The sequence below is a fragment of the Phytophthora cinnamomi genome (genome assembly GCF_018691715.1).
Source record: "Phytophthora cinnamomi strain GKB4 chromosome Unknown Contig51, whole genome shotgun sequence".
NCBI classification, from domain to species: Eukaryota; Oomycota; class Peronosporomycetes; order Peronosporales; family Peronosporaceae; genus Phytophthora; species Phytophthora cinnamomi.
The window spans coordinates 175,343-193,927 of NW_027150984.1; the positions used below are offsets into that span (position 1 = coordinate 175,343).

Genomic DNA, 18,585 nt, shown 5'->3' on the forward strand with positions numbered 1-18,585 from the left:
ATTAAATAATGCCCGGGGTATTATTCCGTAATTTCCGTTATAAGGCAATCTCCGCTCCCGACACAAAAATCCGGAGAGTAAAAATTCTGCGATTGGATTGGTTGATAAATTAACCTATGGTACAGAAAATGAAGTTGAAACCGTGTGGAAAAGCAAACAAAAACGTCTTTTTAGACAGTTACCTTAGGGTACCTAGGAATTGTTTTTTTGATGCTGCGAATTATCGCCTTTGTCGGTATGGCGTTCCACACAGCAATAGTAACATGATTAGCACGAAGGCGTTTTTCTTTTGACGTGCCTCCAGTAGCTTTAACACTATTTCTTAGCTTCGCTTTTTAGTGGCCCCATGACACCAGCACTAAGCGGTTGGCACAACGGTGAGCTGTTTGGAGGCAACCTCACACACGGATATGCGTCATACTGACCTCCCACACCTCGACGCTGCTCGCCCCCCCCCAACCGCGTCCTCCAGATACCCCAACCACGTCCCCAAGGCGGCGGTGCTTCAGCTGGTCCGTGCTCTAGTCCTACACGGGAACTGGGTGGCTCATGAGCATGGCCTTCCTGGACCCGGGGAACCTCGAGGCGGACCTGCAGAGCGGCGCCTACACGCGCTACTAGCTGCTCTACGTGGTTCTACTCAGCACGTCCTTGGGAGGGCTCTACCAGGTGCTGGCCGCCTGCTGGGGGCCACCACCTGGTCGCCACTTGGCCCAGTTGTGCCGCTCCGTACCCTGTAGCCGTCACTTGCTCGACGCGCTTCATCGCGCAACTGACCTCAAATTACTGTGTCGGCAAAGGAGTTTAGCTTCACACCACTCATTATCTTTAACTTTCTGATTGGCTCTAAAATAATTCATTTAAGCATTTCATTGGATAAAAATGGGGTTAGATTTTGTATGGGGATCGAATGGGGATCTGTCTCACCCGGATTTTAGTGTCGCCCGGATTTATCCGTCGTTGTCTGTACTGCATTATTGCAGACCAAAAGCTAGGCAGTCTACTATAGTACCGGCTATCTGATCAAATAGCTTGCGAGGTGGTGCGATCCATGACATACAGTATTGTGGACATGAAGTAGAGCAATTGAGGCGCTGTGTATTAAGCAAACTAGTATCTGATCGAAAGCTACTAGACCGCGTTTGGTAATATACAGCGAACAAATTATTCCTCTAGTATGCGGTACTGTACTGTGTCATCAAGTCGTCGCTGCCGCTGCTGTCCCCTTCGTCGACAGGCGGCACTTCTATGGCAAGGCGGAGCAGGCGGCGCTCGCGAGCATGCCGATTGGACTCGTGCCTCTTGTTCAGTCTCGTAGTTCCAATGTGGATTAGACTACGCAGATAATTTTTGTAGTTCTCTCCATCGTCTGCGCGGAGCCGATGCGCACGTACTTGCACATTAGTGAGCGCTACACAAGCGCGAAAGTACATCTCGTACTTCGTCTCTTTCCACCGATACTTGTCCCTGTAAAGGGCCCACATCGTGCATATTCTTCCGAAGTAGTTTTCAACTACAATTATGTCAGACGATATGTTGCGGTTGGTTGTTTCCTCCTCCAGCGTGAGCGGCACGGTGGGACGACGACGCGTTGGGTAAACAGCGCGATATGTCTCGGCAAGCCCCTGGAAGCCTTTATCCGCGAGGATGATCCACGAGGACGGGAATCGTTTGAGGTGCGGGCCGTAATCTGGCATACGCTCTTCTGGGACCCTCTTAGTTGCTGCAGCCTCGTGGAACGCCTTATTGTCGCGGAAGAATGAAATGTCCGCCGCTGATCCGCGCCTATAATGAGAGCAGTTGATAGCCAAACCCGTAGGAATGACAGAGATCTCGGTTTTGTAACCGTGTAACTTGTGCTTGGCGCTGTAGTACTCAGCCCGCTCCGACTGGGTGCCGCTGATCATGGGTCGCTAACCTCACAGCAATTTATATAGTGCACAAAACGTACTGAACAGATGGTGTCGGAAGTGTCGGTATATTCTGTAGTTGCTGCTGCGGACATTGACTACCCCTATTATCGGCAACTACGTTTTTTTATGTCGCTGGATAGTTTGTGTCGCAGGTAAGGTTACGAAATACGCACCATAGTCACTTCTGACACGGAGGTCTGCCTACTCTATTAGGTTTGCAAAAACAGAGAGCGAAGTATTTCCAAGCTCACAAGAATAAAATGATATTTAAACCAACTCCTTTCGCAACCGTTACATGTATTACCCCCCCCCCCCATTTATCAATTAGAACTCGGTCGGAGTCTCCGATGACACAAAACTGAGACAACGGCAAACAAAAAATTACTAATCAACCAAAGTACGAATCGCGATTGAGGTACACCGCTGGAAAGAGGGCTATCTTAGGTATCGTTTGAGCCACTCCACAGCAAAATTGATGCATATGAAGCTGAGAACATGGCCTGCCAAAACATTATCTCCATTTTCAATTCAAGGTCTGTAAGAATATTTTACTTGTGTTTCTAGAATAAAATTATGCAAGAAATCCTGTAACGGGGTTACATGGAATAGTGACCCTGGCACTATTCAGAGATGGTTACGCAAAGTCAGTCCCCTGAGTAGTGACACAATAGGCTTCTCCGAGACAACCGATACATTTTATATAGGATAAACTATACGGAACTTCGGATTAGTATGCAGGCCAAATCTGTACTAACCTATAAAAACACTCAGTCTTATATCTACCGTACTTCTGATCTATCCGTCCGCTTAGGCCAGGGACACGTGAACTACCGTTCACTGAGATTTTGTATACGCTAGTTAGCACACTTCCTCTGTGCAAAGTGCTCGTGTGGCCCCGTCATACTTGGCAGCACTTGTAGCCATTCTTACGCCTACGCGGGCAGATTGGACTACCTGAATCCTCTGTGGTCTCAACGAGCGAGCCAAGATGGATAGAAGTGAGTTTCCTCATTTGAACGACTCGCAGTCCGAGTCCGTTCGGAAGATGGAGGCATCTTTGGGACAGATGTTCTGCGTAGCTTAGCGGCAGCGACACCGGTTGAGCAGGTCGAGCGCATCAGCGCGTTCGTCACCTACGAGCAGGGGCTCATCGCCCATGTTCAGGGGCTGCAGGCCTCCGCAGTCGAGCCGAAGCCGGTGCAACCGATGACGTTGATGTTGAAGGTTCACCCCTTTGAAAAGGAAGGAGGGTGAGAACGTTCACTTTTGTGCCCAAGAGCTCGAGCTCACGATGGTCACGGCTCTCGTCTCGAACGAGCGACTCCGTGTCGCTTTTGCACTTTCCAACCTTAGTGGTAGCGCTAAGGGTTGGGCGTATACGCTCGAAACGACAACGCCGGGATGCTTTGCTTCATGGTCCCAGCTGTGTGAGCAGCTGCGGGCCACGTTCCTTCCGGCGAACTATGAGTGTCACCATCTCTCGCGCTTCCTCGCCTGCAAACAAGGTAGGCGTGAGCTGCACGAGTATATCCAAGAGATGAGAGTACTCACAGCCTCGCTGGAGGGAAAGCCCCTGCCCGAACAAATCAAGATGACCGTATTCATGGACTGTCTGCGTGTTGGCCCAGCCGGCACGCAATCTATGGAGGAGGCGATACAGACCGTCCTCCAGGGGGATTACAGCCATAAACAGGCTCGTACACCCGCCACAGTATGGTAATGCAACCCTGTTCCGGGTGGCGCGGCGAATGCTGGTTCCGGCAATGGAACCTCCAACGGACCAGTTCCCATGAATTTGGGAATAGCCGAGCAGAGCGACATTCGCTGCTTCGGCTGTGGCAAGCTTAGGCACATGAAACGTGCCAGTCCTGCGGGAGGACAAACGAAGAGTTGCTCTTCGAAGCCTTTGGGTCTAAGGGTCGCTGGCAGAAGCCGCGGCCCAGAGACCAGGGGAACGCAGAACACCAGTAGGGGCGGGGCTCCCTACTTGGGAGTTCGTAAGTCTTCATGAGGGGCGTGCGGATGGCGCACGCCATGGAGACTTAGTCCCTGCGAGTCTATGTACACGAAGCGGGAGGAAGGGCAGCGTTGGGCTGCTCGTGGTGCACGCGAGTGTACCGAGATACGATCATCCATTCAGAATCTTGATCGATTCTGGGGCGTCCAAGAACTTTGCGCATCGCCACATAGTCACGCGCAACCGCGACAGGTATGCTGATGCTCTACGTAGCAGCAGAGGCAACAGGCTGGTCTCCATAAGGCTAGCCGATGGCACTGTGGTAGAAGTACCTCGGGTCCGCATGGACCTGGCTGTCAAGTTCGAAGACTTTGATACCATGGAGCCGTTCGTGGTCCTAGACACGGACAAGTACGACTTAACCCTAGGTAAGCCGTGGTTAGAGAAACACGAGCCTTGGAGCGATTGGCGCGGCAAGCTATTGGGGCCAGCTGTCCCCCGCTCTCTGACAAACTTTAGTGAGTCACGTTCCCATCTCTGGCAGAAGTTGGGGCGCCCATGAGGCCATCAGAGGCGCAGCAGCGTCCAAAGTGTTCTTTGGGGTCGTCAAGACTTACGGCGATTCCGAAGGTGACCGGGCCGACTAGGTTCCGAGTGTGGGGGTGCCGGACGGCACCTACAAAGTCGGTAACTTAGGTCCACATGCGGGTAACAGGGTTCCGCGGGTATCAAGTGCTGCTCGAGAAGCCGCCGTCTGCGCTGATGTGAATAACTTAGTTCCACGCGCGGTCACGCAGACCATAACTGATGAAGAAGGCACTATAGGTGCTTCCTGTGTGGGTAACGTAGTTCCACATGAGGTCGTTCGAATCATAACGGATGTGGGATTCGCCGAGGGCGCTCCTGGTGTGGGTAACCAAGTTCCACACGGCAAGGGGGATATCATTGTTCCGCACGATAGCAAGAAGATCCGCGGTGCCGTCAAGTCGGCACCACCAGATGAAGACACCAGAGGGTCACGTCGTAAGTCGGGCCTAGTTGCCCGTTCGGCGACGTCCGTCGCCAACGAGTTGGAGCCATCAGTCAGGGCTCCAGCCGCCGAAGAATGCTATCACATCTTCGACGGCGTGACCGGTTGCCAGGTCAAGGCAGGTTCTGTTCAGCTTACAGCCCTTCCTGAGGTTGCAGAGTTACTGAACCTCGAAGAGCTCGCAATGGAGGTCTTATTGGCCGAGTTGAAGGCCGGGGAGATCTCCTAGTTGATCCTCCTAAGGCCGGAGCCAACGTCAGTGGAGTTGAACTCTTCCTCAGGCATGAACAAGGACGTCCTGGAGGAGTTCCAGAGACAGCCCGCGTCGCGTATGGGCGCCTAGATTCTCAAGTACCCATGGAATCCGGTGTATCCCTTGGCGAAGGAGTTTGAGGATGTAGTGTTGACGGACCCTCCGTCCCAACTCCCACCAGACAGGGGAATCAGGCACGAAATTGACCTCGTGCCGGGCGCAAAGTATTGTGTCACGAGGCAATGGCCTCTTCCCTGGGAACAATGCGAAGTCATTGATGACTTCTTTGCTGCCAAGGCGAAGGCAGGCATGGTGCGGGAGTCAAGTTTCCGCACTCGATGCCCACCTTCTGTGTTCGTAAGCAACGGAAAGTGGTGTCTGGATCATGCTTATACTAAGCTGAACAACGCGACGGTGCCAGCGCAGACATTGATCCCGCGGAAGGGCGTGTTGCTCAACAACACGGCCGGATGCGCATTGTTTAGCTGGTGGATGGGTACTACCAGATCCTGATGCACGAGAGCAACTTTCCGCTCGTAGCTGTGAGCACGCCGAGCGGTATGATCTGGTAATGTCACATGGGCTCTCAAACGCCCCCAACAACGTTCAATCGCGTGGTCACACAATTGTTCTGACATTTGAGCGCGTTCTCACAAACGTACTTTGATGACATATTCGTCCATAGCCGTGTCGAAGCAGGCCAAACGACCATTGAGGTGCATCTCCAGCACCACTGACGTGTGTTTGAAGTCATGAGGGCAAACAAGCTGTACGCCAACATCGACAAGTGCGTATTTGCGGCTAAGGAGATTAAGGTCCTTGACAGTTTCGTCAGCAGCGCCGGGGCCCGTGCGGACCCGGAGAAGGTGAAAACCATTGCGTCTTTGCCGTCACCCCGGTCACAGAAAGACCTACGCCAGTGATTGGGCATCGCCAACTAATTGCACAAATACAGTGCTGGCTATGTCGGTCTGACACGGCCTTTGTCAGATCTTCTGCAGAGGATGCCGACGAGCGTTGGGAGCGTCACCACCAGGATGCCTTTGACGACATCAAAGCGAGCCTACAGCGCGACCCAGTCCTGGCCCTGCCGGACGGAACGAAGCCTTTCAGCGTCGTCTGTGACGCATCCGACTTCGCCATTGACTGTGCGCTCTCACCGGCCGTCGATAATGGCCACGACCGGGTCATCTCGTTCCAGGCAGGAGCTGCCGAACGGAACTAACAAGGGGCTACTCGCAATGAAGTACACCCTAGTCAGGTTTCCGTTCACCTACTGGGCTCTACGCCCTATGTTGTCTGTACAGGCCACGCGTCCTTGCGGACAGCCGTCAACACGCCGTACCTATCTCAGCGGACGGCGCACTGGCTGTCCTTCTTCGCGGAATACAACTTCCGCGTCGAATACAAGCTGAGCAAGCTGAATGTGCTTGCCGACGCGGTGTCGCACCGATCCGACTGCGAGCTCGCTCATATTAGTCGGGTAACGACAGAACTTTACGATCGCATCCGGCTGGGATATCGTGACGATGCCAACCTTGGGCCTCTTGCGCGGTTCTTAGCCGCTGACTGGGACGCCAAGGTCGAATGGCTCACGCCTCACCAACGTGCACGCCTTCACCGCTACGAGTGGGCCGATGGCCTGCTCCCCTGTAGGGTGGAGCCCAAGGATCCTCCCGTATTGTCGTGCCGAACGACGAGGACCTCAAGTACGACATCCTGATGGAGGCGCACGACGCGCCGTCCAGTGGCCATCTCGGCCGTGAGAAGCCGTACTCGTCAGTCTCCCGGACGTTCTGGTGACCCCACATGTACAAGTGGGTCGCCACCTACGTCCGCACGTGGGAGACGTGCCAGCGGGTGAAGCCTGCTGGTCACGCCTCGTCTCCATTACAGAGCCTGCCGGTCCCAGTGGACTGCTGGAAGTCGATGAGGCTCGACTTTGTCTTCGCTCTTCCGGCCGATGCCCGTGGCAACACCGGTGTTGTAGCCGGCGTGTGCCGTCTGAGCAAGATGGCCCGCTTTGCACCAGTCCGTGACACCATCACTGGCGACGAGGTAGCTCGCCTGTTCATTGACTGTGCCTTTCGACACCATGGTCTTCCCGAGACCATCGTCTCTGATAGAGACCCGCGGTTCACCGCTGCGTTTTGGCAAACGCTGTTCCGCCTTCTAGGCACTCGGCTGTTGATGTCTACGGCGGATCACCCGCAGACGGACGGCCAGACAGAGCGCATCAATAGAGTGCTCCAGGACACCTCCGTCGTATCTGCGCAGAGAATCCCCGCTCTTGAGCTGAACGATTGTCCATGGTTCAGTTTGCACTAAACAACGCAGTGCACGCGTCGACGCGGTTCATCCACTTTTACCTCAATGTGTTACGACATCCTCACGTGCCGCTCACCTTACGAGGAGGTACCGGGGCTTCGGTCGTAAGTGGGGAAAACCTTTCCTCCTAGGTCTCGGACGTAAGTCCAGCTTCACTACGGAAGCAATTGTTCTCGTTTGTCGAAAACAGGCTGAATATCATCTGCAGGGCTAGAGGTGAAATGGCACACGCCCAAGATAAACAAAAGGAGTACTCAGACCAAAAGGGACGAGGAAACTTGAACTTGTTTCAGGTGGGGGACTGAGTTCTCCTACACACTAGAAACCTACCGCTGAACACAGTTAGCTCGTCGAGAGCAACAAACTGAAGCACCGCTTCATTGGACCTTTCACGGTCCTCAGCCGACATGGTGCTGCGTACACCATAGACTTGCCTAAGTCGATGACGACTCACCCGAAGTTTTACGTGGGTCGTACCATGGCACTCAGGCTCCGGTCGCCCCGCAGGAAGCGGTGAGCGGCCATGTGGAGGAGGGCGCATCTCCTCAAAGCGTGGTAAAAAGACGGCTGGTACACCCGCTGATCGTAGGACGACAAGGCGTACATTGGGGCGCCGTAAGTAGCCCCTCCGTAAGAGCCGAGGCCATACGGAACCGGGTATGGAAAAGGCTGCGGTTCCTGATAGAGCGCGCGGCCACGAAGTTCGGCCCGAAGGCTCGCAAGACCGTCGCGCAGGGACTCGTAGTCCGACGCGTAGGCCCGACGCTCAACCCGAGTGTGGAGGTCCCGGACCTCCCGGAACAGTGAGCCAACGGCCTCACAAAGTCGATCCACGGTGCCGGGCTGACAAGCCGAGAGGCGGTCTCGCCGCCAAGCCCAATCCCCAACGCGATCTCGCGTGAGTACATACGCTCTCGGAGAAGGCGAATCTCCTCTTGCTGAAGGGCCGCTACCTGGCTCGGGTTTCAGAGCGCGGCGGCAACGCCTCCGGCTTGTAGCCATCGTCGTCGGAGGCTACCGCCTGCCCTCCTTGGCCGGAATGGGGAGATCCATCTGTAGTAGCCGTGCCCGGCACGGTTGCTTGTCCCGCACGGGCGGCCGATCCAGCGCTGTAGCACTGCGCCTGCCCCTCATCGAGGTCATTAGAGACCCCACGGGACCCGTCGACAGCCCCTTCTTCAAACTCGGGGTCATTGAATAGACCCCTGTAGTCGTCGCGAGGCGGCGACTTAGAGGTGGCACGCTTCTTCCCACCAGGGGCGTCGCTCTCCACAGCAGCGTCGGCCTTGGTAACTTGGGCGCGTGCGAGGCCTTCCGCCAGGGTCAGGTTCTTGACCGGCGGAGCTGCCATGGGCGCTGTGCCCGTCATGCCTCTCGGCGGCTCCTAGGCCTGGGTATCCGGTCACCCGGGGCGTCGGGCACGTCGCTCTCCGCCTGCCTCTTGTCGTTGGCGGCCTGAGCGCTGCCTTTGGAGGTGTTCTCCTCCTCTTGTGAGCTCTCACCGGAGTACACGACTTTGGTGCAGCTGAACCCGGGTGAATGCAGTCCCGGTGCGGGCCGCGCCGTTCATAACTGAACCTGGAGTTGGCCCCCTAATCCGGTGGAGCAACGGGCGACTTGCGAGACGCATGTTCGCCGTGCGACTCCTCCGGAGAACCGCTCGGAAAGCGCACCGCCTCTGAGGCCGTACCCATGTCCTCCTTCTGCGTGGACGACTCGTCCTTGGCGTTGGCCTTCTTGGCCTTCGGCCTCGTGGCCCGGGGTTTCGAAGATGTTTTTGCACCGTGCGAGCTGCGCTTCCGAGGCATGCCTCCGGCCGACGTGGAGACCGCGTGGCTTGCTCGGCGATGCGCCAGTTGCTTTCTGGAGCCCGAGAGCCGTGGCGCAAGAGCTTGCGCCTTTGTCGATGGATTTCGACTGTGCGAGTGAAATATGAGCCGCCTCCGTACCCTCGCTCTGAATGGTCGATATGCTTGAATTCAACTGGGAGATGATGTAACGGGGTTACATGGAATAGTAACCCTGGCACTACTCAGGGGTGGCTACGCAAAGTCACTCCCTGAGTAGTGACCCAACAGGCTTCTCAGAGCCACCCGATACATTTTATACAGGATAAACTATACGGAACTTCGGGCTTGTATGCAGATCAAATCTGTACTAACCTATAAATACACTCGGTCTTAGATCTACCGTGTTTCTAATCAATATGTCCCCTTAGGCCAGGGACACGTGAACCCCCGTTCACTGAGAGTTTGTATACTCTCGTAAGCACACTTTCTCTGCGCAAGATACTCGTGTGGCCCCGTCACAAATCCAGTGGTGGTATCAGAATTAACTAATTCGAAGTCTAACATAACGAAAATAACATTTTCTCAGTCCATTACAAATCCTTGGTGTATATTTTTGAATATTTCTCCAAAATGTGGCTTCAGTCGCAATGTAACATTTTGAATTACCAGTGGACGTAAGCAACAAAATGGCGGACTACTCTCTCATACCTACGCACCTTTACTGTCAGCTGCTGGAGACTTGCGCTTTTTGGTCTTTGTTGCTAGCTTCTTGCTTGGATCTTCTCTCTTCTTTTGCGCCGCCTTCTTCTTTCCAGACGACTCTGCGTCCGGTGAGTCGTCAGCCAATTCCGCGCCCGTCTTGATTCATCTTGGCTACCGCCGCCATCGCTGCGCGATGCGCTAGGCGAGCTTGCTTCGCTGACTTTGCGGTACCTCCCTCTTCCTCACTGGGTTTTGCGTATAAAGTGTCGTTCTGAAACTCGCCCGGGACGTACGACCTAATGGACTTGTACATCTGCTCTTTTTTCTCGGCATTTATAGGCGGTGGAGGTAGGACTTCGATTTGGCCTGTCATGATTCGAACCCCTTCTCCTTCGACATCAATACTCCGTCAATCTTTCGTCGTAAATCCTGCTCTTCTACATCCCACTTTGGACCCTTCATGCACGCCACAATACCTGGCTAGCACTATCCATAGAAATATCTGGTAGTGCTGAACGCCATCCATGCACTTGTACAGTTCAGTCAACATCGGTTTGTACGACTTGAATACATCGCTGCCACGCGGAACATGCACCATCAGAGTTCGACGTAGCCGCGTTGACAGCGTCAATGACGTGACTCAGCGTCCAGCAATCAGCAATGGTCGTGTGCTTGCGGATGTGGCCAAAGCCACGGTCGCACGAGTTTTTCGTTTGGCCTTTTACGAAAAACTTGAATTCCACGTGCTCGAAAATGCCCATGTCAACGAGGGTCAGCAAGAACCTGATCACGTAGTTGATCTTGTTTTGATCCGAGCACTTGTCTGCATAGTGAGCTTGGATTTCCAGAGGGTATGTGCTCTGTCACCTGGGCGGTGAGATCAGTGTCGAACAAAACGTTACTTAAGTCATCCTCCGATTCCGCAGTGCTCGGTGCACTATCTGCCGTCAACGCCTCTTCATCGCTGCCCTCGTCACTTGATTCCAGCGAGAAGTCTTCATCGCCACCGTCGTCACGCTCCTCACTGGAGCTAGACTCGCCCTCCGCACCCCCACCACTGTTCGTAGAGTAGGGTTGGTCTTCACATGGCGATTCGTCACCTTCTTTTCCGCTGCGCCTGGCATCAACGCCGCGGGGCTGTCGGTGATCCGGCAACTGGTCGTCGCCTGTGTCGGTCCCGGTAGGGGCGAAAGGCGCAGTGCCAGCAGCTGGAGACGGCGGCGGCTATGGTGGCGACGAGGAGGCGTGCGGTTGGTGGGTCTGCGTCTTTCTTTGATAGCACGTCCAAGAATGAGCTGCGTCCTACAAGTGAAAGCGTCGATACGCCCCGTTCAATTTTTTGAATTTTCTAAAAGGCCCACTTATCAAAACTTCGCTTACGAACGATTTTCAGTCGGTCATCTTTAAAGCCGATTATCTCGATAACTCTCAAAGGTGCGTTAGCAATGTAGTGGGCCTACTTTGGCTCACTACTTTAGCTTACACGTGCGCCACGTGTATGAAGAAGGGTAGGAAATTATTAATAATTTGAATTAATCATACTTGACTCCACAAGTATAATATAAATCAAATAAAGACTCCAAGTAGCTAGTTTAAGGTAAAATTAGAACTGTATTGTTTGTAAATTGATCATCCTCCTAAATCTGCTAAAACTGTTTATCATCTATGAAAGGGGTTGACAGCGGCTGGCTGTCAGAGCCCCGTTGACATGTACGTCTCTAATTGGCAGAAAGATGCTGCTTTCTACCAATAGGATTACTGGTTATATGCAGGCCACTCATTCTGGTGGCCGAAAGTGTAGCCATTGATGTAACTTACACCAATGTGAGGAAGTATCTATCTTCTAACAGACATCTGTCTGTTAGAACCACTAGTGACCGTTGTCATGCACAAGTGATTATTGTCACTTGTGTGTGTAACCCCGTTACACCATCCCACCGTTAAGCTTAGACGTGTCGGTCTCGACACGTCAATTAATATTGACTGCTTGGCAATGGTTTGTGCTGAGGATTTCCGTGCTCATCCGCAATGAGCACGATCAAGCTGAAGACCACCATTGCAACAGAGTGTAAACTCTCTGTTGCTGAGTACCATGCGCGGTAGCGCGAGGTGCGCCGCTACTCCGGGGACAGATAACACAGTGTCTGTGTACGATTCTTCGATGTCGACCGCTACTGTGCGTCGACATCTCTAAGCGAATTTCTGTTGCTTACCGGGATCGGGTAAGCAAGCAGCAAAGCACTTCGAGTCCTTCTCGAAGTGAGGCAAGTATTAGCAACTCCACGCTGTTGCGATGAAGGCTGGTGTCCGTGCGCCGTGCGTAACTGTTCGTCCAGGTGGCGGTACGTATTAGCAACCGCGACCACAACAGGTATACTATATGTATACCTGAAATCTTCAATGATCTCCGTGCTAATTATCTAGCACGCGAGTCGTCAGGCGCTGTAGATTACTACAGCGCTCGCACTACCTTCTTGCTGGTAGTGCGTGTTGGGTTTCGTATTCCATCACCATGTCCGGAACGTCTTCCATCAGTACGTGCCGTGGTTCCCACGTGTCGTGTTGGGGAGGGAAACCTCTCCAGCGAATACGAAAACAATCCGGACCTCGGATTGTTTTCCTATGATCAACAATTCCCTGGACGATCCAGCGAATTTCTCCGCGTGCGTCTCGCAGCGGTGGCGGAGGCGGTGGAAACACGCCCCGATCGTCAACGCCGTGTTGACCTTCATCTCATGTCGCTCCACGACCAGGTGACGGTCGTGGAGTACCTTCAGAGCGCGGAGGTTGCCGCTCTGTACCTTCGTGTCCCAGCTGTGGCCGTCTCTCAGACCACCTTGAATGTGCCGGTCGGGCTGTAGGCCCGACTGTATTAACTGCTCCAGCGCGTAGTCGCGCTGGAGAGGAGGGTTTCCCCAGCCGAGTCTGTCTCTTCGGGTCAGGCGAGCCATGTGGCTCGTGCTGGAGGTATGGTTTTAACCGCCCGGCATAAAATGTCGGATGGAGGCGCATGCTAGACGGTCTGTCTAGCGTGTATGCGTTGCCGTGCCGTACCAACACAGTGAACGGCCCGATGAAGCGAGGAGCAAGCTTACTTGCTCCGAAATCCGAAACTGCATGTTTAGGCAGGTTTTGCGTAGCTAACAAAACCAACGAACTAACTTTGAATTCAATTGTGTTGCCTCTGCCCACATTGTCTGCGTTCAGCTTCTTTTGATCAACAGAGGCTGCTATTGCATCCTGGACAAACCGGATTACGGCTTGTCTTTTGGTAATGAAGTTTATTGCATCCGAGCTGAAGTCATTCACCTCGCTCTCCGCTAGAAGCCCGGCCTCGGCGAGGTTCTTCGCGGTGTCTGCGCCCTGCGCAGACCCGTGGTCTTTGTCCTTGTTGTTGGGGGAGTCTGCACCCTGCGCAGACTTATGCGTTTTGTTCGTTGTTGCAGCTGGCACTGTACAAGTGTCAGCGGTTTTCTGCGGCTGCTGTATTGCAGTCGTAGATCCTCCCCCACTAGAAGTGGGAGCCACCACTCCGAGTAAACTCGGCAGACGGGGATGTCGCGTGGCATTCACGTAGAACGTTGTATGCCTGGTCGAGGCATGCACTGAGTTATTGATGGCAAACTCTGGCATCGATAAGCACTCGCGCCAGTATTGGAACGAGTGAGCGTAGCTCTTCAAAATGTCGACGAGCACGCGATTCACGCGCTCGGTTTGACCGTCCGTCTGCGAATGATCCGCAGTCGACATTTAAAGTTGGCTCCCAGGTAGTGTAAACACTTCTAGCCACAGGTGCGCTGTGAAGCGCGGGTCTCTGTCCGACACGATGTCGGTCGGCATGTCATGGTGTTTGAACACCATGTCGACGAACAGACGGGCCGTCAGCTTCGCGGTCACCTCTGCCGGCACCGCAGCAAGATGTACCATCTTGCTGAAGCGGTCGACGAACACCACAACACCGGTATTCCCTCCGCTGTCCGGGGAAAGACCAAAGATGAAGTCCAAAGACATGGACTTCCAACACTCCGACGGAGTCGGTAGTGATTGCAATGGAGCCTGCGCCATTCGCGCAGGCTTTACGCGTTGGCATATCTCGCAAGCACGGATGTACTTGCGCACCCACTATACTGGTGGTGCCAGTAGAAGTCGCGCGTGAGAAGGACGTATGTCTTCTCACGTCCGAGATGTCCCGCAGTCGGGGCATCGTGATATTCGTACATGATCCTGAGTCGCAGGTCAGGGTCATTCGGCACGACAACGCGATCCGCGTTGTCGTCGACTGCATTGTAAAGCAGTAATCCGTCGTGCACTCGAAAGCGGTGTGCACGCGCTCTAAGGTGCTTGGGCAACTTCTGACGGGACTTGTCAGAAGGCGCTGTGCCATAGGCCAGCAAGAGCTTCGTGTCCGCGTCGTGCGCGTACGCGGCCTTCACATCGTCCAACCGAGACGATGTGGGTTTGCTTGATCGCATGACGTCAATGGCATTGACGTCAGCAGTTTCTGCATAGTCCGGCCGACGTGATAACGCGTCGGCCACCACATTCAATCTTCGGGGTTTGAATTCGACCCGGAAGTTATATTCTGCAAAGAATGAGAGCCATCTCGTCATTCTTGTGATATGTGTGGCGACTTCACTGTGGTGCGCAGTGATGCATGGTCGGTGTAGACCACAAATGGTCTACTCCCAAGCAGATACACTCGGAACTTTGCGAGTGCATATTCCATGGCAAGGAGCTCCTTGTCATCTACCGGATAATTGCGCTCAGCTGGCTTCAGCTGACGCGATTGGTAGTAGACGAAACAATAACGGCCCTCGTGATCATGCTGCATCAACGCGCATCCGATCGCGAAATCGGATGCGTCACACACTACGTGAAATGGGCGATCTTGGTCAGCCACTGCCAAGATCGGCGCCTCCGTCAAGCCCCGCTTGACTGCATCGAATGCCTTTTGGCAATCGGTTGTCCACTTCCACACAGCTTCTTTCTTAAGAAGTTGTGACAGCGGCTCGCGTAATCATCCACGTACTTGCACAAGTACGTGGCCAAGCCAAGGAACTGCCTCAGTTCCTTGACACTTGAAGGCGTTGGCCATTCATTGATCATTCTGACCTTTTCCGGGTCAGGGCGAACACCATTCTTCCCTGCGAGACACCCGAGGACGGGTATCTCGCTCGCCCCGAAGATACACTTCTTCAGGTTCGCTTAGAGCTTATGCTTTCGCATAAGCTCAAGTAGCTTCCGGAGATAAACCCTGTGCATCTCTACGTCGGTCTTCTCGTCCACAGCCCGGCTGTGGATGAACACATCATCGAAGTAGCTCGGCGCGAAGTCGCGCACTGAGCACAACAAGTGCGTCACGCACCTGTTGAAAGTGTCTTCACTCTCAGTGGTACTTCCCATGAAGAGCTGTCTCAGCTCTTCGCTCTCGCTCTCCGTTCTTTCGCTGTTCGAAAGAACGCAGACTTGCTCGAAGCGTCCATCGTGCAAGTCGCGCGTGAAGCGCTTCCAGCTCATGACTGGAAGTGAAGTCAACTCCGACGTCGTCGGAGGAGGATTAGCGAGTTCCATTTCCTGATACTGGAATCCAGTATCGGTACGCGTCAAGACGTTCAGCGTCTCGACGCCCGGCGTCACCGCCTCCGTCTGCCCGGCAGACAGTTCTTGTAGCGTCCCGGTCCCGAACAGAGACCTGCGCAGCATTTTCCGCATGCGCCGTCTTCTTGTTGTGCGGGGCCCGGCTCCGCACGGTGGTTCTTCTGGTCCAGGCCCGGCCATGGACAGCTGTTCGCCGGCGGGCCCTGTCCGCGGGCGCGCGGTATCAAGCCCGACTTGGCCGCATGATCCTTCGTGCAGCCCGGCTGGACGACAGCATGCAAATCGCGTCAGTACGGGACGTTTGCAACCGTCCGTACTGTTCGCAGCGCCAACTCCCGGAGTTGACACGCCGTCGTCACCTCGACTCCCGGAGTCGACGCGTCGCCGTAGACCTGACCTCTTCGGGTCAGGGATTGTCCCTTACACACTTGAACGTGGGTGTTGGTTCCCGGAACCAGTACGTCTTTTTCTTCCGACGTCGGCAGCATTGCCGACGTTGGTCTCACTTGTGCGCGCCCTCGCGCACTTCTTGGGCACTCCGGGACAGCAGCATTAAGCACTGCCTCGACTGGTGAGCCGCGCGCACCTGCTGGTGCGTGCGCCGCGGTAACAGGGCCATCGCTCTCTGTTCCGCTGTCGTGGCCGAAGCGCACGAGCGTGCGCTTCTTCCAGTCTATCACCGGATCATGCCGTGCAAACCACGGCATGCCCATTACTACGTCGAACTTATCGTCCAGGTCCAGGACGATAAAGTGTTGGACAAACACTCGTTGTTTGTACGAGAAGTGCACGTTCACGACGCGCTTCTCAGTCTTTACGATGGCACCTGTTGCCAGTCGTACCTCCAGAAGACTTCGAGGTACATGTACCTCCTCGAAGTCAAGTCTCGGCAGGCTTCGTAGTCGAACAAAGTTGTTTGACGCGCCTGAATCTACCAAAGCTCGAAGAGTGTCACTCGCTCTCTTCGAGTAAACCTTCAAGATGACTAGGTTCGGCCGGTCATCTTGTTTCTTGCAGCGAGAGCTAGTCTCACTGGGGGCTGCAGTCCTCAGTGTCGCGTGCCCGATGTCGGCACGCGCGACTGCATTACCAGTAGGGCGCCCCGCGCCTACTGGATGTTCGCGTGTTTTGTTGGTCCGCGGCGATGCCTAGCTTCGCCACGACGGCCACCTCCAGGGGGCATGGGAGCTGTGCACTCTCGTGCAAAGTGACCGATCCTTCTGCAACGGAAGCATCGCACGTTACCTCCCTGCTGCTGATAACCAGCAGTTGTTGCGTTCGAGAGGTCCATTGGTTCCGGACCTCCCGTCCTCGCTACCGGGCGCGGTTGCGACCTCGGTACGTTCACATGGAGTTTAGCCTGCCGCAGGCTAAACACTTCTTGCATGGCAAGGGTGATTGCAGCTTCGAGAGTACTCGGGTACTCTCGGAAGAGATAGGTCTTCACAGGCCCATCTCTAAGTCCCTTCATGAACGTGACGACCTTGGTCGCCTCGTCAATCGGGTTAGTCACGATATTTCGAGAGTGACGCGCGGGGTCCCCACACGTCACTCTCTGAATTAACCACTCGTTAATTCCCCGCGTTGGGAGAAGAAAAGTCTGCGCTCATTCAACGATGAGCGCGCCCCAAGAGAAGCAAAACCCGAAGGCGATAGAGAGCAACCTCTCTATGGAGAAATACTACGCTCACCAGGAGACGAAGTTCGGCGACGTTGTCGACTTCGGCGACGACGACAAAGACATGGAGGACGAGAAGAACTCGTCCTCTAAGGGCAAAGACTCAGTGTCGAGGAACTCGCTCGACCCCCACACTGCGAGCGTGCGCCTGCGTGAAGGGGACGAATCTGACGCTTCGAGCTCGAAGCGTTTGCGAACTGAGAGCGATACCCCACTCGTTTCTGCTGGGGCTCTCAGCTCTCCGCGCGCTGCGCCTGCAGCGCGCGATCCGTGGATGCCGTCTGCGTCCGAGATCTCAGACCGGTATGGGTGTTTACCATGAACGGATTAAGCAAGCGCGTGATCGCTTCGAGACGTACTCGAAGCGTGGAAAGTTGGAGCAACTCCACGTTGCTGTGCAGGAGGCTAACGAGCCGTGCGCTGTGCCCGAGGGCTTTTAGTGCATGAAGTGCTTCCCAGGCGCGGTCCGCTTGAGCGACCGCGAGCTGAACGGGTACACGTCGTTCCGTGTGCCCGAGAGTCTCAAGGAGCTCCGTGCTAAATTCTTAGCACGTGAGGGTTCGGGCGCTAGCGATTGCTCTCAGCGCTGGTACTACTTCCGCTGCGCCAGTGCGTACCGCTGTTCGTACGCCCTCACCATTTCCGGAACGTCCTCCAGCAAGACGTTCCGCGGCCCCCATGTGTCTTGATGGGGAGGAAAGCCTCTCCAACGAATACGAAAACGAGCCCCTTGAGGGTTCGTTTTCCGGATACTATGGCCAACAATCCGCTCAACTATCCAGCGGGTTGAGCCGCGGGCGTCACGGATCGGCGGTGGCGGGGGTGGGAACACGCCCCGGGTATGATCAGCCCCGGGCTGATCAGTAGGCGCCTCTCCACGACCGGGTGACCGCCGTGGAGCGTCTGCAGGGCGCTGACTTCGCCGCCCTGACGCAGGAGCTGGCGAACCAGAAGGCCCAAGTCGCGGCGGTCCCGCAGACCGCCTCGAATATCCAGGTCGAGCTGGGGACCCAGATGAAGGGGTGGCTCCAGCGCGCGGACGCGCTGGAGGAGAAGCTGTTCATCGCCGAGGCCAAGTCCTCCGCTTCTGCCTCGGCTCCTGCCGAGGCTTCGGGTCAGCCGAGCTAGATGGCTCGTGCTGCAGGTACGGCTTCAGCCGTCCGACGTAAAAGGTCGGATGGAGGCGCATGCTAGACGGTCTGTCTAGCGTGTAAGCGTTGCCGTGCCGTACCAACACAGTGAACGGCCCGATGAAGCGAGGAGCAAGCTTACTTGCTCCGAAATCCGAAACTGCATGTTTAGGCAGGTTTTGTGTAGCTAACAAAACCAATGAACT

At 54.9% G+C, this 18,585-nt stretch overlaps 1 protein-coding gene across 1 annotated transcript; it reads right to left on the reverse strand.

Moving 5' to 3' along the window:
- Nucleotides 1-1,172: 1,172 nt before the first annotated feature.
- IUM83_19438 (succinyl-CoA:3-ketoacid coenzyme A transferase) lies at nucleotides 1,173-1,907 on the reverse strand (the record flags this gene model as incomplete). The annotated part of the gene is made up of 1 exon (XM_067944488.1): nucleotides 1,173-1,907. The coding sequence occupies one exon, from the start codon at nucleotides 1,905-1,907 to the stop codon at nucleotides 1,173-1,175; it is 735 nt and encodes a 244-aa protein (XP_067789554.1).
- Nucleotides 1,908-18,585: the final 16,678 nt, after the last annotated feature.